The sequence below is a fragment of the Thunnus albacares genome, chromosome 14 (genome assembly GCF_914725855.1).
Source record: "Thunnus albacares chromosome 14, fThuAlb1.1, whole genome shotgun sequence".
In the NCBI taxonomy this organism is placed as follows: Eukaryota; Metazoa; Chordata; class Actinopteri; order Scombriformes; family Scombridae; genus Thunnus; species Thunnus albacares.
In genome coordinates this window covers 24,908,037-24,934,364 of record NC_058119.1, presented here as the reverse complement: position 1 = coordinate 24,934,364, position 26,328 = coordinate 24,908,037, and the positions used below count along the sequence as shown (strand labels likewise).

At 39.7% G+C, this 26,328-nt stretch overlaps 2 protein-coding genes across 2 annotated transcripts; both read left to right on the top strand.

The window, feature by feature from the left end:
- The first annotated feature begins 627 nt into the window (after positions 1-627).
- On the top strand, positions 628-16,299 carry LOC122996519 (acetylcholine receptor subunit alpha). The gene is made up of 10 exons (XM_044371996.1): positions 628-856; positions 8,203-8,345; positions 10,506-10,550; positions 10,886-10,995; positions 11,109-11,304; positions 12,755-12,992; positions 13,787-14,010; positions 14,131-14,245; positions 14,488-14,612; positions 15,698-16,299. The coding sequence occupies exons 1-10, from the start codon at positions 802-804 to the stop codon at positions 15,824-15,826; spliced, it is 1,380 nt and encodes a 459-aa protein (XP_044227931.1). The 5' UTR covers positions 628-801; the 3' UTR covers positions 15,827-16,299.
- Positions 16,300-18,020: 1,721 nt separating this feature from the next.
- Positions 18,021-21,956, top strand: LOC122996525 (acetylcholine receptor subunit alpha-like). The gene is made up of 2 exons (XM_044372007.1): positions 18,021-18,156; positions 21,707-21,956. Exons 1-2 carry the CDS (start codon positions 18,102-18,104, stop codon positions 21,877-21,879), a joined length of 228 nt encoding a protein of 75 aa, XP_044227942.1. The 5' UTR covers positions 18,021-18,101; the 3' UTR covers positions 21,880-21,956.
- Positions 21,957-26,328: the final 4,372 nt, after the last annotated feature.

The following is a 26,328-nucleotide window of genomic DNA, read 5'->3' as shown; positions in this document are numbered from 1 at the left end:
ACCTTAAGACACAGCGAAACTTTAAACCTTTGTTGTCTTTTGGAGATGTATTACTGTTCAGTTGGTCAGTCTGACACCCATACTGGTGAGTTTCCTGTCATGGCATGCATGTTGGCAGGTGGTGGGTGTGGGTGCGTGTGTGTGTGTGTGCGTGTGTGTGTGTATGTGTGTGTTACGGGGTAGCAGCAGCATTTGTGGACATGCTTCTCATTCCATCAGTGACAGCTCTCAGCTGTCCTCCTGTCTGCCTCCCTGTCTCTGTGTCTCCTCATGTCCCCTAAAGTGTCTGTCTGTCTGTCCGTCCGTCTCCTTCCTTTCCCCTGCAATGTCTGTCTTTTTGTGTCTCGCTGTCCTCTGCTTCTCTGTCTCCCTCATATTAGATGCTATGCTGGAGTCATTCCCGTAAGAAAAGCTGAACATCCACGTGTATGAGAAATGATGACAGTGTTGATTTGTGTTTATTACACATACACACACACACACACACACACACACACACACACACACACACACTCCCAGCTGTCTCCAGTGCCTTGAAGTCTGCTGAGAGGTTGGGATGTTGTTGGGTGGGGGAGGGGGAACGGAGTTTGCCATGAGAAACCAGAGCTCAGAGTTCACTTGCCAATCCAGCGACCCACAACACATTTTAACTCCAAACTGACTGCTACAGCTTTAGTGCATATGGCTGCTTCTGTGTAACATCGTTGATAGGTTAGCTTGCAACTTGCTAACTGGCTAACAAAACATTATTAAACTGATGCTGTAGATTTCAGGGCTTTTGTACAAACGTCTGGTGGAGATATGAACCTTCCAAAGGTCCAGATCTTGCTGGCATGGACTCTCTGTGTATTTGCTGGTGAGTCTTCTTGTGTGTGCATGCGTGTGTGAGCCTTAATATTTCAACCCTCTTGGTTATGTTTTTGGTCCAGCTGTCACAGTGAAGGTCCTGAAAATTTCTTGGCAAACAGGTAAATATAGTCTCGTTCCCTTGGACCAAAGATAGATACAACTAACTAAAGCTAAAACATGTTTTTAAGCTATTTATTTCCACTATTTAGAAGACAACTCACAGCTGTCCTTTTATGAAAACTGTTAGTATGTTACATTTTCAGTGAACCTTGTATGTGTCAAATTTAAGACAAATTTAAGCAAAATGCTTTTCTATGTTGCTAAATTCATGTTCTCTGTAGAGTACTCATCTCTCCAGAGACTGTACTAATGTATCAAGTGGCCATGCTCAGAAACAAGAGAAAGCTTCCTGAAACATGGCCTGCAACCAAAAAATGCACATTAGGGTTAGGCAATATGAATAAAATCCTCTATCAAGGTACATGTAATTTTATATATTTTTGTATAGAAATAGTTTATGGATAAAATGATGAATCAAAGTGCTTCATTACATTGATGCAAATTTGTAAAAATCCAATACTGCCATAAACCAGACCTGCTCTTTGATTTGCAACATTTGCCACATTGGCCTAATACAACCAGAGATATTAAAGGGGTAGCTAGCACAGTATAAAAGATATTAGCAGTGGGGGGAAAGAGGAATCACGATTCTTGTCTGATATGATTCTGAATCATATACAATATATACCATCATATTAGCCACAACGTTTCCTCACATCATTACACAACAGTTTACAACTGGATCTTTGAAATTCAGCCTGTTGCCAAGTGTGCTAGCATTTGTCCTTCAGGTACCCTAAAAGAGGCAGCTCAGCATTGTTAGCATCCCTCGCTGCATTCATATTTAAGGCATTTACTGTAGCTGATGTCCTCTCAGGACACTCTCCCAGAGTGATTTATAATCAGTGAAAAGTTATGGATTAGAGTCTTTATCCAAGGACACTAGGACAGGACACATGCTTGTTGATGCACATTCTGTCTCTTGGAGGAATTCATTCTGTGACCTTACAAATACTAGACAGTCTAACAGCCAGGGTGGGTGAAAAAATGGATTCACATAAGTATCTCGATCAGAATCTCCTACGATTCTGATCGATTCCTTATAGTTCATCTTCAAAAACAGCAACAGTTGCAAGCAGTTTTTGATTTAATGACAAAATAATTACCTTTGCAAGACGAATGTGAAGTATATTGTGAACTTTCTACGCCATTACCCAGAGACTAATGTTAGCGTAGTGGAGCAGCGATCAGCAGTAACAAACAAGATCAGCTGAACAACACACACTGCAGCACTTAAACAACTTCAACCAACTCTGGTGCAAAGAAAAGAACTTGGCACTCAGTCTGTTTGACCTCAAAAACCCTGCACCCACTCAGTGTCTTAACAATGTCAACGATGTCTTTCCCTGGAACTAAAGGTGCAGCAGAGAGGCTGCTCTCTACTGCTGGAGACATGAGGTTAATAATAACACAGCGGAGCACTCTGCCTCCCCCTCATTTTCTTATTCTCATACAGGCAGGAGGCTGTAAGATGCTTTCAAATTGTACACGAAGGACGACCCGCTGATGATCCTGAGCAGTAGCAGCCTGAAACCCGCCGTCACTAACTCATAAGGGGAAGATCTAAACTAAAAATCTAATGTTAAAGATCAAAGTAAGCACTCTACAGATAGAGAGTCATCTGCAAATATCTTACCTTGTATAATATCCGGTGTAACCGGTAACACCATTGTTGTCACGGGTTTATTAACCGGTGGGAAAATTTCCTCACTGTGGCATCCCTACTAACAACCATGCCTAGTCTGCCTCCCCTAAACGTGGAGCACTTTGCAGATGTGTCATGTATATTTCTGTGTTCGATAATCTTCTTTTTGATGATTTTCTATATCATTTAAACAAATGTTTTGCTCATGATGTTAACTGTATGCTTAACCTTGTCCACTGATCCCTACAAATTATTACACTACACGTTCATTAAAAGCTCATACCCATGTATTCTATGGACTGCTGTGAAACGAAGCCAGTAATTATAACACAATGTGACCAGTTTATCCGGTAAGCCGTGAAAAGCAAATGAGGAGACCATGACTTAAATTACTAAAAACATCTACTTAACATCAAATTACATGATCCACTCATACCTCTGTGAAGCACTGGGGTTTCGGCAGTATCTCAGAGAGAAAATATGATTAAAGATCAATTATAAATAAAATTAGGCAGAAGGAAAAAGAGCAGGAACATTTCCCAGTGTTCTCTGTATTGATCATACAGTCATACACTTGAGATTTAAAGTAAAACTTAGGAAGCTTATATTTACAAAGATATTATATACACACATAAGCAAGATTAATAACTGAAGTGGCTTAAATACAGTTCAGGATATGGAGTTGGAATGAACTCACCCTCATATACAGTATCATGCAGTTTAATCTAAAATGGCAAGGAAAGACTTTTGTTTACATTAAGTCAGTACTTTATGAATAAAATATGTTTTATGCTCCACACAGCAGCCAATAATTTGTTTTCATTTAAATGGTTTATCAGTAGCATACCTGATTTTACCAGATTTTTGATTATCATGCACTGAATCAATATCTTTTTTTCTGTCTATACGAGCATTCAGTCTTCAGAGAGATTCAGATAATCTATTATTTTATTATTGTATTTTACTTTTATTTATCCATTCAGTGATTTGGGCACTGGCACATTTTATGAAACACCAATGACAAATTGATTTGATGGCCAGATAGAGCTGGTGTGTCAGGATGAATGGATGCAGCCTGTAAGCCACCAGTGGGACATTATCTGCATCACTGCAGATGTGCAATAAAAAAATGCTGCTAAGTAAATCATCTGAAGGGCTTTATTCCCGGATGCTACATGTCCACTTTGAAAAATATTTACTAGCTGGAGCTTATGTGTCAGAATACCAAACAGATTATTCCAGTCTGAAAACATGATTGTTTTGTATCAGGTTAAATCAATAAAGCTCTTCAGATGACATAACTTTAAAAGTAAACCATACTGTGGCCTTTCATGCTACTGTTTTGTAAGAGTAAGCGCCACAAATTAGTAATTGTGGTAGTAATGTGGTCAGGGCAGCTTATCTTGTCATTGCACCGACATTTATCTGGAGTCTTAAAAGCAAAAGTAAGAGTGCAGTTTAAAATTAGTAAACTGAATTAAACACTCTTCTGAAAATACATTTTAGTATCACAGCAATTGCATCTGTGCAGCCTGTTTCCCTATGAAGGCCTATAAAGGAATATGGTGAATATTTATGATCCTATAAAGTGACTCACTAGTGTTTTATAATAACAATCATCATCACCCTCATTCTGTTTATGTGCTGTATGTATAAAATCAATCTGTTGTACAAATGAGGCCATTCGAAGTGCTTCACAAACAAGAAAGAATTAATGGCTGCTGAGAAAAGGTGCGATATGTGACGGTGTAATGAAATCGACATCTTCAGTTCCCTTTAGTCTCTGGAACAACCAGAATAAAACTCAAAGCATGTGAAAAGATCCTAGATCTGGCTGCACTTGTTTAATTTCATTTTAGGTTGTGTTTACCAATGAAATTTACTTGAGCATTATTATCATTATTATTATTATTATTGTTGTTATTAGCAGGTCAGTCAGAAACACAGAAACACTGATGTTTGACTGTCATATAGTTTGGGCTGCAACAAACAATTATTTTCATTATCAATTAAGCTGACAATTATTTTTCTCAATTAATTGATTAGTTGTTTGGTCCATAAAAAGTCGGAAAATAGTGAAGAATGTTGATCACTGTTTCCCATAGTCCAAGGTGACATCCTCAAATGTCACCTTGGACTATGTTTTGTCACCAATCCAAAGATATTCAGTTTACTGTCACAGAAGACTAAAGAAACCAGAAAATATTCACATTTGAAAACCTGGAATCAGAGAATTTGGAAATGTTCTTCTTAAAAAATGACTCAAAATGATTAATCAATCATCAAAATACTCTCTACATATCGTACATAAGACCTTCCTCGAGGAAGAGAAAGAATTCATTTATCCGCTGAAAATAGAGATATGTTATAATGGTGTGGTTCACTTTCCAGCCTGTTGAAGGAGAGTAATTATACGCACATCACGTAGGTGCCAGACTATCAGACAACAGCATCAATGACAAAAGCTAACGCCTGCACACTTATTCCAAGCCACAAAAGTGTAATAATGACAACCTTTCAATCCCACTTGGATCTTCGTCAGATCAGAATATTTAAAAAAATGGAAACCACAACCATATAGACTGACAAGCTCTATGATGGCAGGTGTGGTTAACCGTCCAAACCGCCCAGGATAATACATCCAAACACAATTAACAATTCAATAAAGTACATATCACTTTCCCTGCCTGTCAAGTGACATTTGGTCAAAAGCTAGCTTCATGCCCACTACATCATCAAGGACTCAAACGCAACTCTGCAACTCAAAATAGTCTCCACACCTACTCTTTTGTTACTTTTCAGCTAGAAAGTGGCAGAAAATTGAAAGAGCCTTAGCTGCTTTATTTTGCCGTGACAGTTCAGTATTGTGCGGAAATAGGAGTTAAGAGAAGGCAATGACTGACAGCTCCAAGTGGCTCGTCTGTCCCGCCTCCCTTCTATTTTTGTCTGTGGCCAGATCAAAGCGTGCTAGCAGGACAACAGACAGGGAGCAGGCAGACAGCGACAGTCAGACAGAGACAACGGCAGACAGCCAGGGAAAGGAACATCAGCACTGTACACAACAACACCAAGAGAAAGATCCCAAAAGAAGCTTTGAAAGGAAACCAAAAGACAACAAACAGCTTGTGGGAGTATGTGTGTGTGTGTGTGTGTGTGTGTGTGTGAGTGAGTGTACGCTCTGCTCTTGCTGGCTAAATGAAACAAGATCTTGAGAGCCTACTCAGTTCGGGCTGCGTGTGGATAGCCAGCAGATTCCAGAAATAACATGCAACGGATGTAACGGGTCACAACACAGTTAGCAGCACTGTGCTAATCTGCTGGGTCATATTAAAACAAAAGTGCATGACATGTTTACTGTGATTACATGAACAAAGATGACGGAATAGGTCACCTGTAGTACGAAGTATAGTGACACATAGGCCAAACAACAAAGATGACGAAAGCTTAAGTTTTCACTTTCATAGTACATCAAAACTTTAAATGATGTTTCACAGACTACTGTAGATAACAAAACGTGTCTTCAAATCCCAATAAATATGGCCTTGTAACATCTAGTACAGCCCACACAAGTATCCCTTCCAGAGTTTCAGCCTGTTTGACCATAACCATGCTAATAAAACAACCGTGCATTCATTCACACATTAATGCAGGCCACTAGGATAACCTTTTAATTACATATTGAGTCCTGCAACGCAGAACCAAGCGGCAACCTCCAGGGATCAAAAATGAAGCCAATGCGGAAGTGCCAAAAACTGCAGTTCCTTGAATGGCCACTTGAGGCTGGCTCTAAAAGCGAGTCAATCCCCATAGACCCCCATGGTAAAATGCCCAACTTTACCGCAGAAATAAACATGTTTACAGCCTGGTACAAAAAACAGTTTTAGCTAATTTCTCCTTTCATGACAACTGCGCAGGGGTGAATTTTGACATCATGGTGGCTACGTCCATATTTTTTACAGTGTATGTGCAGAACAAACGTAGTGATGTAATGCAGAACATACATACATTTGCAAAAATTAGTCATGTTTGCCAAATGAGCGTTAACATAAAGTTGGCGTAGCAATGTTAGCCCTCACGTACAATTGGGGGGAAAAAAATGACATCTATCCACAGACACAATCCTAAAACAAGCAGTTAAGCATTTAAAAGCAGTATATAAACATTTAATAAATGTGTATAATACACTATAACATAGTTATTAGCTGATGTAAGAACATTTTGAAGTGGTTATTTGTCAACAATTATAACATTTCCTATGAAGATAATATTGATATATATTACAACTATGTTTTACTATATTGTCATTTATTATCTGGTCATACACCAGCCTTCACTTATAGGACGCCACAGGAGCAGTGAAGCTGGTCTAGGCTGTTAGTGGGCCACAGTATATTTTCACTGCATGTCTCATAGGCATAGATTAATTTATGGGCTCACTAAGGCATGGTCTAAGAGCAACTGTGAGTCTGTTGGCTGGAAACACCCACCTTGTATGAAGAGGTGTTAAATGCAGGTTAAATGTTCTGAACTCTAACTGATCCAGACTTAATGTCAAGTGAGTTGGCCAGGGCTCGTTTTCCCAAAGACCCTCTGATCACTCAGATTAGCCTTGCTCCAAGGACTTATACAGAAACAGACTTGATTGCAGACAGCTCATGGGACACTTGGTGCAGAGACTTTTTACCAATGTGGAATTCCAGTCACTTGACTGCTGTTGCTGTTGATCCGTCTGTATCAGCCTGTTGCCCCCTGTCTGTCATCTGATAATGTCTCTCTCTTCCTGTCTTTCTCCCTTCCTATCCATTCACTCTCTTTCACATTGAAAGGTTTCATGTTGCCGGTAAGCTCGGGAAATGTTTGGTGTGTGAATCACAGTTAAATGCAATCTGCTGGCTTCCCTGTCACGTCGGTTGTGATTTCAATTCCGGTATGAAAATATTTGTGGGCACATGGTCATCAGCTGGCTATGACAATATGTCATACTCACTGTGTACCGCAGCCAGAGAGCCCAGAATAACATTTGCAATGAATGTGTGAACCAGAGTTTGTGTACAGCATAAATATCACATTGCTGGGATTAGTTCAAGTTAAATTTGAAGTATTTAAAGTTTAATTCAAAACGTTTGCAGTCAGAAACTGTCTTTCCTCAAAAAAAAAAAAGAAAACTATTGGCACATTAAAAAAAGATCTGTAGATGACGTAGAAAATGACTGATGAACACACGGAGAAGTGTAAAAATATTTTCTGTTCATTATGAAACTGGCGGACTGCCACTGTCTGGGTAATTAATGGGAAACACTACACTGCCTGACTGATCTCTGACCTCCATGTGCGATGTGTTCAGAAGATGAGACTCATCAAATAACGGTAAAGGCTGACTTAATATTTTTTGGATTATTTTAATGGCATTTATGCCTTTATTAGACATTGGGCAGTGAAGAGGCAGACAGGAAACATGGGGAGGGAGAGATGGGTATGACATGCAACAAAGGTCCCTGGCTGGAATCAAACCAGGGATGTTGCAGATATGTTGCATGCATGGTAACTATTCAGCTATGCCTGTTTTTTTGTTTGTCTGTGTGTTCTAGGTCCAGTATTCTGCTCAGAAGATGAGACTCGTCTGGTGAAAAACCTGTTTACTGGTTACAACAAGGTGGTTCGCCCAGTAAACCACTTCAGTGAGGCTGTAGTGGTCACCGTGGGACTGCAGTTAATACAGCTTATCAGTGTGGTAAGGAAGAGGGCGAGAGGTACTAACTGAACATTTAGGAATCAGATTTGATGGTGTTTTGACTGTTAAAGCATTTATATTCAATTCTAGAAAGAAAACAATATGTGACAGATCTCACCTTTCATTTATATTCAGATTATTCAGAGACCTGCTGCCAGCGTTTCAAAACTGTAATATGGCCAATTTTACTTTGCGTGATACTGCAATTTTGTACTGGAACAAGAAGAAATTACATGGTTGATTCTGCATTTTAGCATCTCACACAATTCAAGTAATTAAAGTGACATTATGCTTGCGAAAATTTTCACTTGACGCTTTCAGGCTTCCTCCAAAGACTTAGGAGTCTTGTTTGTGAAAACCATTTGTGACTCAGTTTCTGTGTTTTACATAAACAAGTAAATGAATGATGTCATCACTGCAACTTTGCAGCTCTTTCTTGTCTTTGCACTAAGAATGCACTACCATCTGTAATTCAAGACTCACTAGGCAGACTTGTAAGCATTGTACTCTACTGTCTCTATGAATGTATAAGGATAGTCTATGTTTGCTTTGAACCGCTTCTCCCTCGTAAGTATCCACTGTGGAGAGCATCACTGCTGCAACTCAGAGTAACAAGAGCTATTGACTTTTGCTGGAGTCATTTTCATAAGAAATATTACTTCTCCTGGCATGATATTTAAATTGAGCAAAAAATACTGCTTCAGTTATTAATATTGTAGTAATTTCAAGCCCTGTGTGCACTGCAGGGTTTTAAACCACAGCTTTCAAAACAAAAACACAAATCTCAGTAATTTACTAACTTACAGAAATGTTCTCATTGTATTACATGGCCAAACACAGGGCATCCCGTTAACAACATATCTAAAGTGAAAAATGAGATCAATCAAATTCATTTATGGCAAATAACATCATCAAAATATAAGAAAACAGTTCCTTTGATGAGAGAAAAAGTCACAGCAACCTATGGATCGCAAAAAGTAGAGTAATGCCGCTGTCTGAGGTAACTCACTGGAATAAACAAGGCAGGTCTGAAAACCCAGTCAGTCAAAAAGGTGAAGATGAAATCGTATGCAAAGGCCTAGTGATGTGAAATAAGCAACAACAGACACTGTTATGTAACACTTCTAGCATTTCTTTCCAGCTACCTAATCTCCAATACCCTCAAGAAGCAAGGTTTATTTTGACTGTCACATACAGAAGCAGAAAGAACTTTTACACCATGTGAAGTCATGGCAGCCAAAATAATGCAAACATAATGCAAAAAAAAAACAAAACAGGAATTTGCAAGATTTAGTTGCACTGCACAGACCAAGACTGCTAACATGCACACATCCAGCCGTACTCTATTAATGAGAACACTGTGCACCTAAGTTAGATGACTAGATCAGCTCAAAGTTATGCCCTAATTTAATAGACTCGGCGACCTGCCATCCATAACAGGGTCACAACAAGCATAAAGCTGGTGACAACAAAACACAAGCACCAAGTTAGTTTCACCAGTCTGTGAAGGGCTGATATCTGTCATTGAGACAAGTCCTTCATCGCCATTTATTTACATATGGCTTTTTAAAAATGGAAAACACATTCTTCTGTCTTCGGGTCGCAGTATCCAGCTTTCCCACAAGCTGTTGCTAGTGGACAATTAACTGTGTGTTTCTGCTGCTAGCAAAACCTGTCAGTTTCCAACAAACAAACATTTAACATTAGCTAGCATGAACTAGTTTTAACGGTAACGTTAAGCTAATAGCAACGCGGCTGTCTGCATCTCCAAAACTTTTGTCTTTGCCTGTAAAATTTGGTGTTAATTTAATTAAATTTTACAACAACAAAGCTAGCCCACCGTCCTCTGTAGCGAGACAACAAAGGAAAAATGACATTTATGAACAAAAGTCACCTGTAGCTTGACTGTTAATATTTAACTGTGGGCATAAAGAGCGCATGCACAACCACTGGGAGTTCAAGTTGCAGTGGAGGGAAAATTTAGCACCTGATTTTTTTTTTTTTAATCTATCTTTTTTATCTTTTTTATTACTCTAAAATAATTCAAATGACACAGAGAGCCCATACAAATTCTTTTTAGTCATAAAAACTTAAAAATAATACTTGCTACTACATGGCTGTTTTCTGATTGTTTTCTGACTGTTTCTGCATCTCTCTCAGGATGAAGTTAACCAGATTGTGACCAGTAATGTCCGTCTCAGACAGGTAAATATGACCACAGTTCATTACAACAAAATAATGCTTTAGCTGGTGAATATATCACACAAATTATCTCACAAATGAGTGATCTTTATTATTTTTTTCATAAGGAGGGGCTCTTGATAAGATCTATGAATATAAATAAGGAATGATTTGTGGCAGGGTGGCTGCGGGAGCTAACAAGATTTGTATTTGTTCTGCTGTTCTGTAAATTACTACTTGTATTTTCACAATGTGGGAAGTGAATATGTTTTTTTTTTTTTCAAATAATGCTCAAATGGGAATAAAACTATAATGAGCTTTGTCAGTACATTAGTAGATAAAATGTATTTTCATCCCAGCAATGGGTAGATGTGAACCTGAAGTGGAATCCAGATGATTACGGAGGAATCAAGAAGATCAGAATCCCTTCAACAGACATCTGGAAACCTGACCTGGTGTTATACAACAAGTAAACATACAAACACACATTCTCTCTCTTTTTGTGTATGAAAACTGCACCTATGTACAGTACCTCTCTCTTCTCCTCTCACACTCTTCCTCCCCTCTCTCCCTGCCGTCCAGTGCTGACGGTGACTTTGCCATCATCCATGAAACTAAAGGCCTGCTGGAGCACACTGGGTTGATAACATGGAACCCTCCGGCCATCTTTAAGAGCTACTGTGAGATTATTGTCCTCCATTTCCCGTTCGACCTGCAGAACTGTAGCATGAAACTGGGCACCTGGACATACGATGGACTGCTGGTCGTCATCAACCCAGTGAGTGTAACTCATACATTTATAGGGTTGATAGAAGCATTTACACATTCTGCAAGATGAGTCAAGACAGATAAGTATGAAAGGTTGTGATGAAATGAATTGTCTTTTGTTTCAAATGTACTACAGATGTAGTAACAATCCATCTTAAAAAATGATTAACCATCCTATCACTGCTGTCATCACACTCTAGTTGATCAAAAGTGCACGGTCTGAAGTGCATGGCACAAGTGCATTTAGAGTGTGTCCAAATCCACTTCTGCTAGTTTAACAGCAGAAAAAATGGTTGCAGCGCCAGGCGCATGGTTCAAAAGGGTTGTACTTAATCTCTTGAGTAATCATGGGTGTGTTTTGGGCGTCACATGCAATAAACCAAACACAGTGTCATCTCCCATTCCCTTTAAAAGCCAGGTGTGCTTGTACTTTGGCAGATTGCTATTGTAATGGCACATTTGCCAAGTAGTAAGAAGGCACGCTTCTCTGCCGAGGAAATGGATCTGCTCGTGCATGAAGTGAAAGCGCACGAGCAGATGGCTCTCCAAGGTGCTGATCCTGCTTCTGGCAGCAGCTAGAAGCTGTGCAGATGTATTTCCTTCTTTAGTTTAATAATTGTTTTCACCTCATTTATTTCCCCATGTTTATGTCCTCATGTATTGATGTAGCAGGGAAGTCGATCTGTGTCTGATCTGTTGTTGATATCCGTTAACTGGGTCTTGACAGACACCCTCAACCTGACAGGTCTGTTTAAATACATACCTGTATTGCCATGATTTGGTCAAATAATGAGACAATTTCATCCAATTAGTTAATTCTGATAAATATTATGACTAACCATAATGACATGTATTTTTTAAAATATGTTGATGTACACAATAATAATCTTTCACGTTGTTTTTCTTTTATTTGTAATCTTTTGCATGTCTGTGCGCTGCTGTGCGTCCTGTGTGTGTGTGTGTGTAACAAGCAGAGTGTATGTTGTGCACCCGCCTATGTAGGTGCATATTACTATTTTGATGATGCGCCCTTAAAATAACACTGTGCCATTGACTTCAGACCAGGTTTTTGTTGGTGTAGCGCAATCGCTCCCTGCTGCCTCAAGATAGCAATGTGCCAACAATGCGCCTGACCACACCTCATTTTAAGACCAACACACCCATAGGTGCTCTGATGGGAGCAAGTGCATTCGCTATTTAAACAAAGTGGGTGCTGGACCGGAAAATGACAACCGCGTCGGTCTTAAACTAACAAAGACACTTGCATTATGCTTGGCGCCACTTAACGCCAGGTGTAAGATAGAGCCCTAAATCTTCCAAAAATAGTGCATGAATAAGAAGACTGCAAGCATGTTTTGCAAAATTAATTACATATTAATCCATAATCACTAGTTGTTAAAAAGCTGAATATAAAAACACCAGAGTTTAACATATATTATTTCCCTTTCCTCTGTCTTTAGGACAATGATCGGCCAGACCTCAGTAACTTTATGGAGTCTGGTGAATGGGTGTTGAAGGACTACAGGAGCTGGAAACACTGGGTGTACTACACCTGCTGTCCCGATACACCATACCTGGACATCACCTACCATTTCCTGATGCTGCGGCTGCCTCTCTATTTCATCGTCAACGTCATCATTCCCTGCATGCTGTTCTCTTTTCTCACCGGACTGGTCTTCTACCTGCCTACTGACTCTGGTACGTAGATTTTGGAGTGTATTGTGGAGTAGCAGGGACGGACCCAAATGCAGAGACCGAAACGCAGGGTTGAAGAAAACCTTTAATCTTGGGACTGGGCAGGCAAAACAGAAGCTAGCTGAGCGGCTCAACAGGACAAGACAGAACAATGATCCAACAAAACTCAACTGAAACCAGATCTTAAATACAAATTAAACTATCAGACAATGAGGAACAGGTGACAAGACACAGGGGCAGGCTGGGAGCTGATAGGCTGGGAAGACACTGAGAGCAGGGCAGGGCTGACGAGATTGATATAGGGCAGGTGTGAAGGTGACAGCAGACTGGGGAAGAACACTGAGACAAAGGCAGGGCTAACGAGGACGAATGCAGGGCAGGTGTAAGGAGGAGCACATGAACATACAAAGGAAACACAGAGTAACAGAAAACCAGAAAACACAAACCAAATCAAACCGTCCCAGAATCACATAAACTTAAGCACACAACACTACAAGCTACTAATAATGCAGTCCTCTAAACCCACCACCAGCAAAACCATATGACCAGAATGACTTGACAACAGAAGTGTAACACAGGAAACCCCAAAGAACACAAAGAGTCCAAAAAACAAACAGAAAGTCCAGGCAGGATGTGACATGATGATAAAAACATCGACAAGACAGCTCATATTCAGTCAAATCATGCAGGTGCAATCAAGTGTAAGATAAATGTAAGCGTGGATTCAAAAAAATCAGACAAAGCATCATAACCTACAGTCTAAAAGTAAACTGTCTTATGTGTTGATCTGTCTCCAGGTGAAAAGATGACTCTCTCCATCTCTGTCTTGCTGTCTCTGACTGTGTTCCTGCTGGTTATTGTGGAGCTGATCCCCTCCACCTCCAGTGCCGTTCCTCTCATAGGGAAATACATGCTGTTCACTATGGTATTTGTCATCGCCTCCATCATCATCACTGTCATCGTCATCAACACACATCACCGATCGCCCAGCACGCACACCATGCCCGTGTGGATCCGCAAGGTTCATGTTTTGTTTTACTTGAGATAATGTGAGAAGTACTGTTGTTGTAATATGTTACTCATAAAAAAAAAAATAGTTTGAAAGAAGTGAAATCAATGTCTGCATCTGTGTGTCACTCAGGTCTTCATCGAAACAATTCCCAACATGATGTTCTTCTCGACTATGAAGCGTCCCAGTCAGGAGATCCGACAGAAAAGGTTGTTCCCTACTGACATGGACATCTCTGACATCTCAGGCAAGGCTACAACTACATGACAGATCACACAAAATAATTTGACAGATAAGCGGTACTTTACATGTTCTGGACAGAAAGACAGATTTGTATACTGTGTACATGTTATGCTATGCAGGTGTGAGCGTCCGTGGAAATGTTTTAGTTAATGCCAACAGACTCCAGATGTGGAGAAAGTGATTAAAACATGAAACTCTGATTTAAGAAAAAATCTTTCTGTGTATCCCCACAACTACAACCTGCAGGTAACCCCGCCCCCACCAGTGTCACCTACCAGTCTCCCATCATTAAAAACCCTGATGTCCGCAGCGCCATTGAAGGGGTGAAGTACATCGCTGAGACAATGAAATCAGACGAGGAATCTAACAACGTAAGACAACACCTGTGTGAATAATGGATACAAGTGTATCAATCGACACAAGTTTATGAAATTCATAAAACAGCCTTGAATTCATAAAACAGCCTCTACCAAGGCTGCAAAATCCTCAAAATGTTTAGAACCTTTTATCAGCATCCTGATCTGCATCTGCATCCAAATATAGTGAGAGACTATCATGGGTTAAATGTGCCTTTTTAAAAAAAAAAAAATAGTGAAAATTAATGAAATTTCACAGTGACTTCCTGAATTCTTGTCACCATGAGGTTGCCAGGTAAGAGTGTAGACTCCAGGAAGTCACTTGCCCTAGCCAAAAAGTAGTTCAGCACATGACCCCCCCCCCCCATTAACAACTTTTCATTTTCAGACTGTGCAGATTTAAAAAATTAGATATAATATGTTAATTAGTGAGCTTTGGAAGTGCTGTTAGCTCAGAATTGTTTAGCTTTGGACAGGCAAGCTGATTTCCCCTCTTACAAGTCTTCCTGCTTAGCTAAGCTAACTAGCTGCTAGCTCTAGCCACATATTTACCATATAGACATGAGAGTGGTGTCGATCTTCCGATCTAACTCTCTGCAAGAAAGCCAAATTTCAAAAAAATGTCAAACTATTCATTTAACTTTCCAACAAGTTTCATTAAAATCTGTTTGTTGTTGTTTTTTTTTAGATATCCTGCTAACTGGACAAACAAATCAAAAACATAACCTCTTTGACAGATTAACACATGGAGAACCCTCTAACCAGTGATGTGGCAAAAATTAGCAATTTTCTGAATACCACTTATTATTATTGCTTTCAGCAACCGGTCTTTAAATAATTTACCACATTGACAAGTCTCTTGTGTGTCTGTAAATCAAACATTAAAACATAAAGCAGCAAAATTCCCACAGAGCATCAACCACACTGACCTCATCGATGTGAACAGAGACAAAGCCAAACCTTCTATATCACTGGTGCAAAATGACCTATGACATCATCAGAGTGTCACTTACTGATTAGTAAATACCCAAATTATGGATATCCAAAGTCAGAAATCCCTGAGCATGATTTCCACTCATCCTCATCTTGTTTTGTTCCAGGCGGCAGAGGAGTGGAAGTTCGTTGCCATGGTTTTGGATCACATCCTGCTCTGTGTGTTCATGGCCGTGTGTATCATCGGGACGCTTGCCGTCTTTGCTGGGAGACTCATCGAGCTCAACGTGCTGTAGAGGCCTGACCCATAGAGGAGTTGTGTGTGTGTGTATGTGTGTGTGTGTGTGTGTGTGTGTGTGTGTGTGTGTGTGTGTGTGAGTGAGATCAGAATAGATGTCACACTTGGAGATACAGCTGAAAAGTGTTTGTCACTGGACTGTTCGGGGTGTGTCTGTCTCTTTTAGACACAAACAGACACAGTGTGAGTTGATTTTAAAATGCTGTAATGTGTTGTTATTCTTGTGTCACCTTTGAATGTGTACTGAATATTTACTGACATTGAGGAGACTGCAGTAAAAGGCAAATCCAGACATCTCAGAGGCTTGAGTCTTATGATCTAGGTGGGTCATATTTGAAGCCATTCTTGTTATTAACAGTTTTCCTCTTTTTTTCTACAATGTTTATTGCTGCCACTCAGTCTGACAGGCTTGATGATTGTATTTTATGACTGTTAACAAACGGTAGTAATCAGTTTGTTTGTTTTTTTGTGGTTTAAATAGAAAAAAAGGCTTTTAACATGAATTTTCATATTCGCTATAATGAGCACATGAGAATAGATGTGATATTCTGTCTCCATTAGTCAGTCAAGAGCTGAGACAATCAGTTTAGAGTAAAGGTCTATGAAGAAACATCACTTGTTCAGCTAGTTCCAAACAGGGATAATTTCATTGTAATTCAGTCCAATGTTATTGCCAGTTTTATAGACTGATATTAGATGCTATGCTGGAGTCATTCCCGTAAGAAAAGCGTAGGGAGAAAAGGGTAAATCGAGCCAGTGGGTAAAATGAGCCATCCCCTTTATCTAGGTAACCATTAACAAAAGTAATCATGTGACCACAAATTAAGAAAGTATAGTTCACATTACTCAATCCATCTTGGACTCAAGCACATGGAGAGAGTGGTAAGCAAAAAAAAAGCAACAAAAAAAAAAGATTTTTGTCATGTCAAGTGAATTCATCATGTTACTAAAGTTATCAGTCTTGTATCTTAATTAAAATAGATAAGTTTTGGACATTATTACATGTTATAAACTTAACATAATTGTGGATCTGAACTACTTTGTGAAACAGTTTTGTCAAAATGGAGGTTATGGGGTAAAACTGCCAGTGATGTTGGGTCTTTGTAAGGTGTTGGGCCACATGCCGCCAGAACAGCTTCATTACATCTTGACATTGATCCTACAAGTCTGTGAACTCTACTGGAGGCATGAACACTGTTCCTCCAAAAGATGTTCCCTCATTTGGTGTTTTGATGATGGTGGTGGTCAGTACAAAATCTCCCATAGGTGTTCAGCTGGGTTGAGATCTGGTGACTGCGAAGGCCATAGCATATGATTCACATCATTTTCATACTCATCAAACCATTCAGTGACCCCTCGTGTCCTATGGATGGGGGCACTGTCATCCTGGAAGAGGCCACTCCCCTCAGGGAAGAAATGTTTCATCATAGGATGAAGGTGATGACTCAGAACAACTTTGTATTGATTCACAGTGACCCTTCCCTCTAAGGGGACAAGTGAACCCAAACCATACCAGCGAAATGCCCCCCACAGCATAACAGAGCCACCAGATCCCCTCACTGTAGGGGCAAGGCATTCAGGCCTGTACTAGTTTTTCCTTTAATCTGTCACCTGTCTGTGGCTAACACAAAGATCACAGTTTAATCTTTACTGAAAATGTTTAGGTAACATGTTGAACAACAAGACACAAACATATTATTTTACTTAAAAGTATTAATTTTTTCCTTTGTTAAATTGATGGCATTAATAAAGTTCAAAATTATCTCAAAATTGTTTGAATTTGTGTCATTTTTATATCAGTATTTAATGGTAGCAGAATTTACCTGTAGAGCGCTCATTTTACCCCTACCTTGGGGTAAGTTGTGCTGTAGGACTAACTTTTTTTGATGGGTCATTGTTCTAAAACCATAATGATTAGATAACTTGTTCTAATTTCCATGGGTACATAACAACCTGAGGTATATATATACACATCCACACACACACACACACACTCCAAGCTGTCTCCGATGCCTTGAAGTGGTGGGATGAGAGGTTGGGATGTCGTTGGGTGGGGCAGGTGGAACGGCGTTTTCCATGAGAAACCAGTGCTCAGAATCCACCGCCCCACAATATATTTCAACTCCAAACTGACTGCTACAGCTTTAGTGCATATGGCTGCTTCTGTGTAACATCGTTGATAGGTTAGCTTGCAACTTGCTAACTGGATAACAAAACATTATTAAACTGATGCTGTAGATTTCAGGGCTTTTGTACAAACATCTGGTGGAGATATGAGCCTTCCAAAGGTCCAGATCTTGCTGGCATGGACTCTCTGTGTATTTGCTGGTGAGTCTTCTTGTGTATGCATGTGTGTGTGAACCTTAATATTTCAACCCTCTTGGTTATGTTTTTGGTCCAGCTGTCACAGTGAATGTCCTGAAAATTTCTCGGAAAACGGGTAAATATAGTCTTGTTCCCTTGGACCAAAGATAGATACAACTAACTAAAGCTAAAACATGTTTTTAAGCTATTTATTTCCACTCTCTCTCCAGAGACTGTACTAATGTATCAAGTGGCCATGCTCAGAAACAAGAGAAAGCTTCCTGACACATGAAAAAATGCACACTAGGGGTAGGCAATATGAATAAAATCCTCTATAATGGTACATGTAACTTTTTATATTTTTTTGTACAGAAATAGTTTATGGATAAAATAGCGCATCAAAGTGCTTCATTACATTGATGCAAATTGTAAAAATCCAATACTGCCATAAACCAGACCTGCTCTTTGATTTGCAACATTTCCCACACTGGCCTAATACAACCAGAGATATTAAAGGGGTAGCTAGCACAGTATAAAAGATATTAGCAGTGGGGGGAAAGAGGAATCATGACTCTTGTCTGATATGATTCTGAGTCGTATATAACATCATACGACATCATATTAGCCACAACTTTTCCTCACATCGTTAAACAACAGTTTACAACTGGATCTTTGAATTTGAAATTCAGCCTGTTGCTTTCTGTGCGAGTATGCTAGCATTTGTCCTTCAGGTACCCTAAAAGAGGCAGCTCAGCATTGTTAGCATCCCTCACTGCATTCATATCTAAGGCATTTACTGTGGCTGATGTCCTCTCAGGACTCTCTCCCAGAGTGATTTATAGTCAGTGAAAAGTTATGGATTAGAGTCTTTATTCAAGGACACCAGGACTGGACACATGCTTGTTGATGCACACACCGTCTCCTGGAGGAATTCATTCTGTGACCTTACAAGTACACCGATTACATTACTTGCGCAGCACCCCCACCATCATTTTGCTTTTTTTAATAGGAATAAAACCCATTTAGTTCATTTTCGCATATCAGTGCCCACGTTCATCAAATTTAAAAAAAACTCTAATTTGTAAAATACCAAGCGTTTTATTAATACTTAGTCAGATGATGGACACAACAATTATAAACTGAAAGTGTTTGCTCTGTGACCATCCGCAGCAGCAGATTTGCAGCACAGAGTAGCAGAGTGAGACATCTGTCCTCCCTCCAGCTCTCTGCTGTAAACACACGTAGCTGTTAGCGAGCAGCTGCTCTCATGTTTCCCGGGTCTCGGTGCTTGTTTTTGACAGAAACTCTCCTGCTCTCTGCCTGCTCAGCCTGCTCTTGATGTGTCTTTCTGCAGATGGCAGGCGGGTTGCTCCGGTTCTAGTTCTAAGCGGCGGTTCTGGCTCATCCCAGCGTCTGTGTGCGCCGCAGCCCAGCTGTACATGGAGGACAACCTGCTGATGATCCTGAGCAGTAGCAGCCTGAAACCCGCTGTCACTAACTCATAAGTAAGGGGAAGATCTAAACTAAAAATCTTAAGTTAAAGATCAAAGCAAGCACTCAACAGATACTGAGTGCCATCGACAAATACCTTGCCTTGTATAATGTCCAGTGTAAGCAGTAACACGGGTGATGTCACAGGTTTATTAACCGGTGGGAAAATTTCCTCACCAATTTCCTGCCTTCCCTAAACGTGGAGCACTTTGCAGATGTGTCATGCATATTTCTGCATTATATTTCTGCTATAACATGCAGTTTAATCTAAAATGGCAAGGAAAAACTTTTTTAAATTAAGTCAGTGCTTTATGAATAAAATATCTTTTATGCTCCACACAACTGTGAATAATTTGTTTTCATTTAAAAGGTTTATCAGTAGCATACCTGATTTTACCAGATTTTTGATTATCATGCACTGAATCAATCTCTTTTTTCTGTCTATACAAGCATTCAGTCTTCAGAGAGATTCAGATAATCTATTATTTTATTATTGTATTTTACTTTTATTTATCCATTTAAATTCAGTGATTTGGGCACCGGCACATTTTATGAAACACCAATGACAAATTGATTTGATGGCCAGATAGAGCTGGTGTGTCAGGATGAATGGATGCAGCCTGTAAGCCACCAGTGGGACATTATCTGCATCACTGCAGATGTGCAATAAAAAATGCTGCTGAGTAAATCATCTGAAGGGCTTTATTCCCGGATGCTACATGTCCACTTTGAAAAATATTTACTAGCTGGAGCTTTTAATTATAACATCTCATATGAAGACATTATTTGATATCATTACAACTATGTGTTACTATATTGTCATTTTTCATCTGTTCATACACCAGCCTTCACTTATAGGAAGCCACAGGAGCAGTGAAGCTGGTCTAGGCTGTTAGTGGGCCGCAGTATATTTTCACTGCATAGGCATAGATTAATTTATGGGCTCACTAAGGCATGGTCTAAGAGCAACTGTGAGTCTGTTGGCTGGAAACGCCCACCTTGTATGAAGAGGTGTTAAATGCAGGTTAAATGTTCTGAACTCTAACTGATCCAGACTTAATGTCAAGTGAGATGGCCAGGGCTCGTTTTCCCAAAGACCCTCTGATCACTCAGATTAGCCTTGCTCCAAGGACTTATACAGAAACAGACTTGATTGCAGACAGCTCATGGGACATTCAGTACGGAGACTTTTTACCAATGTGGAATTCCAGTCACTTGACTGCTGTTGCTGTTGATCCGTCTGTATCAGCCTGTTGCCCCCCGTCTGTCATCTGATAATGTCTCTCTCTTCCTGTCTTTCTACCTTCCTATCCATTCACTGTCTCTTTCACATTGAAGGGTTTCAGGTTGGTAAGCTAGGGAAATGTTTGGTGTGTGAATCACAGTTAAATGCAATCTGCTGGCTTCCCTGTCACGTCGGTTGTGATTTCAATTCCGGTATGAAAATATTTGTGGGCACATGATCATCAGCTGGCTATGACAATATGTCATACTCACTGTGTACCTCAGCCAGAGAGCCCAGAATAACATTTGCAATGAAATGTGTGAACCAGAGTTTCTGTACAGCATAAATATCACATTGTTAAATTTGAAGTATTTAAAGTTTAATTCCAAACTTTCGCAGTCAGAAACTGTCTTTCCTCTCCTTATTGATCAGTGTGACCAAAAAAAAAGAAACCTATTTGCACATAAAAAACAAAAAAGATGTGTAGATGACTTAGTAAATTACTGATAAACACACGTAGAAGTGTGAAAATATTTTTGGTTCATTATGAAACTGGCGGACTGCCACTGTGGTAATTAGCGGGAAACGCTGCACTGCCTGATTGATCTCTGACTTCCATCAAATAAAGAAGTAAAGACTGACTTAATATTTTTTTAGATTATTTTTATGGCATCTATGCCTTAATTAGACATTGGGCAGTGAAGAGGCAGACAGGGAACATGGTGAGGGAGAGATGGGTATGACATGCAACAAAGGTCCATGGCTGGAATCAAACCAAGGACGCTGCAGTTATGTGGTATGCACAGTAACCATTCAGCTATGCCTGACTTAATTTTTGTGTATGTCTGTTTGTTCTAGGTCCAGTATTCTGCTCAGAAGATGAGACTCGTCTGGTGAAAAACCTGTTTACTGGTTACAACAAGGTGGTTCGCCCCGTAAACCACTTCAGTGAAGCTGTAGTGGTCACCGTGGGACTGCAGTTAATACAGCTTATCAGTGTGGTAAGGAACTGGGAGAGAGGTACTAACTGAAGACTTAGGAATGAGATTTGATGGTGTTTTGACCATTAAAGCATTCATATTCAATTCTAGAAAGAAAACAATATGTGACAGATCTCACATTGAATTTATATTCAGGTTATTCGGAGACCTGCTGCCAGCATTTCAAAACTGTAGCAGTGTTTCCTCTATAATTTTACAGGCCCAGTGGGCCACCAGGCCAACAAGACCCCCTACCAGGCCAAAAAAATGTTTTTTTGAAAGCCAAAAATAATGCCAAATACCCATTCATTCAGAAATCAACAATCAATAGCATTTGGGAGCCTCTGTGCTGTTCTGAAACATGAGTCAACCTCTGTGTCGTTGCCTGGGATGTGATGCGAGTGCCACTGCTATCAGAGTCCCTTTAAATTACTGCAGAGAGCGAGCGCATATGGGATGCAGGTTAGCTGATGTGAGCATGGCACCACCTAAAAAGAGAAAAAGCTCTTACGAGGGTGACGGACAAACAAATATATCAATGTTTTTCTCCAAAAGTCTGGAGTCAAGCAAAAATACAGATGGGGAAGAAGGGAGAGGGGCAGCTTATTTTTATGCAATAAATACAGCTTATTAAGTCATCATTTCCTTGTGAACACTTTGTTTTAAGTCTTGAATATACCAAGCAAACAAAAATTTGAATGCAAATATAAATTTCACCTGACCAAAGACGACCACGTGAATATGCCATCCCGTGTGCCTCGTCCATTTAGGGTTTTTTCGGGCCTGATAAAAATTGTAGGGGTTACACTGCAAATGCACTGCAACCCTGAAGGTATCCGGACATTACCCGAAGGAGCTGTGTATGTGAACGCAAATGTCCGAATCAGTCAGACCGGTCAGTAAATGGACTTAACCCTGCCAGCCTCCTAGTACAAAGTCTGTGTAATGTCCGATTGAGCCCATGTGTGAATACAGCACTGAATTCAGAGCAAGCAACCGGGTTACAACTGATCGCTGCTGTAAGTGCAACAAAATCCGACAGTAAGGGAGATGGTACACGCAATTTATCAAACAACTATTGAATATGCAGAACATCAACTTAAATATGACGTCCAGCAGTCAACTCCCCTCTCATCCACAGCCACTACTTTACACATGTGACTGGTGCTTGACAAACGCAACAGGCCAGCTACGCTGCATTGTTTTGACTGGGCCTGAACACGCTAATGGAAGGGAAGACTTCCTGTGATTTGTCGTAAAATAAAAGCCGTTTTTATTTCTGACAAAAAGCTTAAAAACACTGAATTACAACCGCAGCGTACTTTTCATCAGCATCATGTCCTGCTTCCTACACCCCTTGTCTAAACCAAGGGTAGGTGAGAACGAGTCTGACATGGACAATCTCCTATTGTACGCTACATGTCTGAAAGATATCCGAAACTGATTCTTCGGATATTGTCCGGAGTTCATATTTGAAAATGGCTATAGTTAAATCTGTGTTGATAAGCCAAAGGTTTTTAGGATACTGTACCTGTATGGCATTTGGAAGCAAAACTGGATCAGTGATTTGTCTACGAAGCTGTCAACAAAATAGCTTTCAGCTGGTTGAAATGGTCCATCCAAAACTGGGTGCATTCATTTTGCAAGGTGCACTACCAGCATTAGATCCTTGGATTGCCAGTACTTGGACCTAAAGTGACGCACACTTCGTACCATTCCCATCTTCACTGTTGTGCAGAAACTTTTGCATCACTGCAATGTGGGCATTCTCCGTCCCATGATCCAGTGCCATTGAAGGAGTTAGGTACATCTCTGAGACAATGAAATCAGACGAGTAATCTAACAACGTAAGACAACACCTGCATGAATTATGGATACAAGTTCATCAATCCACTCAAGTTCATGAAATTCATAAAACGGCCTTGAATTCAGTTAAAAGCCTCTACCAAGGCTGCAAAATCCTCAAAATGTTAAAAACTTTTTATCTGCATCTGCATCCAAATGTAGTGACAGACTATCATGGGTTAAATGTGGGGTTTTTTTTGCAATAATAATGAAAATTAAATGAAATTTCACAGTGACTTCCTGAATTCATGTCACTATGAGGTTGCCAGGTAACAGTGTAGACTCCAGGAAGTCACTCAGCCTAGCCAAAAAGTAGTCCTGCGCATGATTTTCACTCATTCTCGCCTTGTTTTGGTTCAGGCGGCAGAGGAGTGGAAGTTTGTTGTCATGGTTTTTGACCACATCCTGCTCTGTGTGTTCATGGCCGTGTGCATCATCGGGATGTTTGCCTTCTATTGCTGGGAGACTCATTGAGCTCAACTTGCTGTAGAGGCCTGACCCATAGAGGAGATTTTTTCTACAGTCTTTATTTCTGCCACTCAGGCTTGATGATTGTATTTTATTACTGTTAACAAATGGTAGTAATCAGTTTTGTGGTTTAAATAGAAAAAAAGGCTTTTAACATGAATTTTTATGTTCACTATAATGAGCACATGAGAATAGATGTGATATTCTGTCTCCATTAGTCAGTCAAGAGCTGAGACAATCAGTTTAGAGTAAAGGTCTATGAAGAAACATCACTTGTTCAGCTAGTTCCAAACAGAGCTAATTTCATTGTATTTCAGTCCAATTTTATTGCCAGTTTTATAGACTGAGTCTGGTTGATGACATTGCCTTGGTCTATGAGTGCAGGCGAGATATTTTCCAGTCTGGAAATTTTATTGTTTTGTTTTGCTTGACATTCAATCGACTTCCTAACTTCTCATTCATATTTATGTGTTGTCGAAGGTTGTGAGTTGTGCAAAAAATTCTGGTCTTTTCTTCTTCAAATATTCATGGGTTAGTGGCGAGGTTTGTTTTGTCACTGACTGTTGTACAGTTTAATGGCTCATTAGCTTCCAGTATTGTTTTTCGTTACATGATTTTTCAACCACAAACTGAAAATCTGCCTGTTTTTCAGTGAATATCTGTAAAAAAACAAAAACAATGGGCCTGAAGTCTATTGTAGGTTAGTAGTGAATGTACAGCCAACAAAAGCTGAAGTCTATAAGTTGTGAGTGATTTTCCACCAGTGACCAAAGTGATAATGACGTATCAGTATTTTTTTGTTTTAGGGGGAAAGGGATCAAAGCTGATTTGTGTGTTTTGTGCAGATGTAATTGTGCCAAAGTAACCAATAAAAACTGTGGCATTGAAAAGGAAGGTTGTTTAGCAATGGATGTGAAAAAATTCATAAATTTAAAATGTCATTGCTGCAGTGTTGTTGCCCGTTTCAACAGCAACTTGATTTATTTTGCAGCTGTTTCCTTTGGACAAGAGACAAGAAGACCTTCCTTTTAGTTTGATGATACAGCAAAGTTGTTGATTTTTTTATATATTTGCAGTTGTGTAGTAGTTGTGAAGTCCTATTAGCATTTTTCATATTCATATTTCATATTATAGTGGTAGTGTTATCCAAATCTCAGACTTCTTAGATAATATATTGTATCATTGAAGCTTACATTTTTATATAACTATCTTCTAACCTAAAAACAACACTGTAGCTTCTGATTGGGATTCATGGGATGCCCCACATGGGTTACGGGTGGGTGCAGTGGGCGGTGACTGACCTTGAAGACAGTTACATTTGGGGCAGAAACTAAATTAATCTGTGAAATGGATGGGGACAGCATTTCAGAACCACAACAGAATAACAATTGCCTTCCTTTGTCGTTGAAAAACTTTTATTAGGCGTGCCATGCGCACACTTAATGACAACCAGCGTTGGCAGAAATGTGCCCGATAAATCTATCAGAGCAAAACAAACCTACAAATACAAAAAAATAAACAGATATTACATGTCAGTATGTGAAATAACTTGTTGAGAATTATAGATTTTTTTATAATATCAAAGTGGCAGCTTTATATTTTGAACTTTCACCACATTTTCATTACCAGCACACATTATGGAGAAAGCTTGTTAACACTGACAGCATTCAGCTGACCACAAGTCAGTGAGCTGGTACAGGCATAATGATGCAACGGCTGTCTGGTGAAGATAAATAACAGGACTAAAACAAAATGTCAAGCTGTGGTCGATTGGAGGCTTTCAATTCATTATGCGCTCCCCTAAACATTCAGCAAAGCTTAGTCCAAAAACATTTAAGCTCCCATGTATAGATTCAGCAGGCCGGCCCAAACCATTATGAGCAGCTTCTGCAAAAATAATTCTGGGTTGCTACAAGGTTTCGAGGAGGTCAACGACTAATTAGAAACATACAGAAATAGTCTGAAAATCAGAAACTGAACTCATTCAAGTACACACTTTAAATAGAATTTAATGTGTTGACTGTCTACCCCACAAGAACTGATTGTGTTTCTGGGACCACACCTGTACAACACAGGTGATGAGACATATTAATATTTGCATAGAGACTTACTTTTTTTTTTTTGGCTCTGTTTAATAACTGAATAAAAGTGGTTATTATCAAAAACACTAAGTGCCAGTGCTGGCTA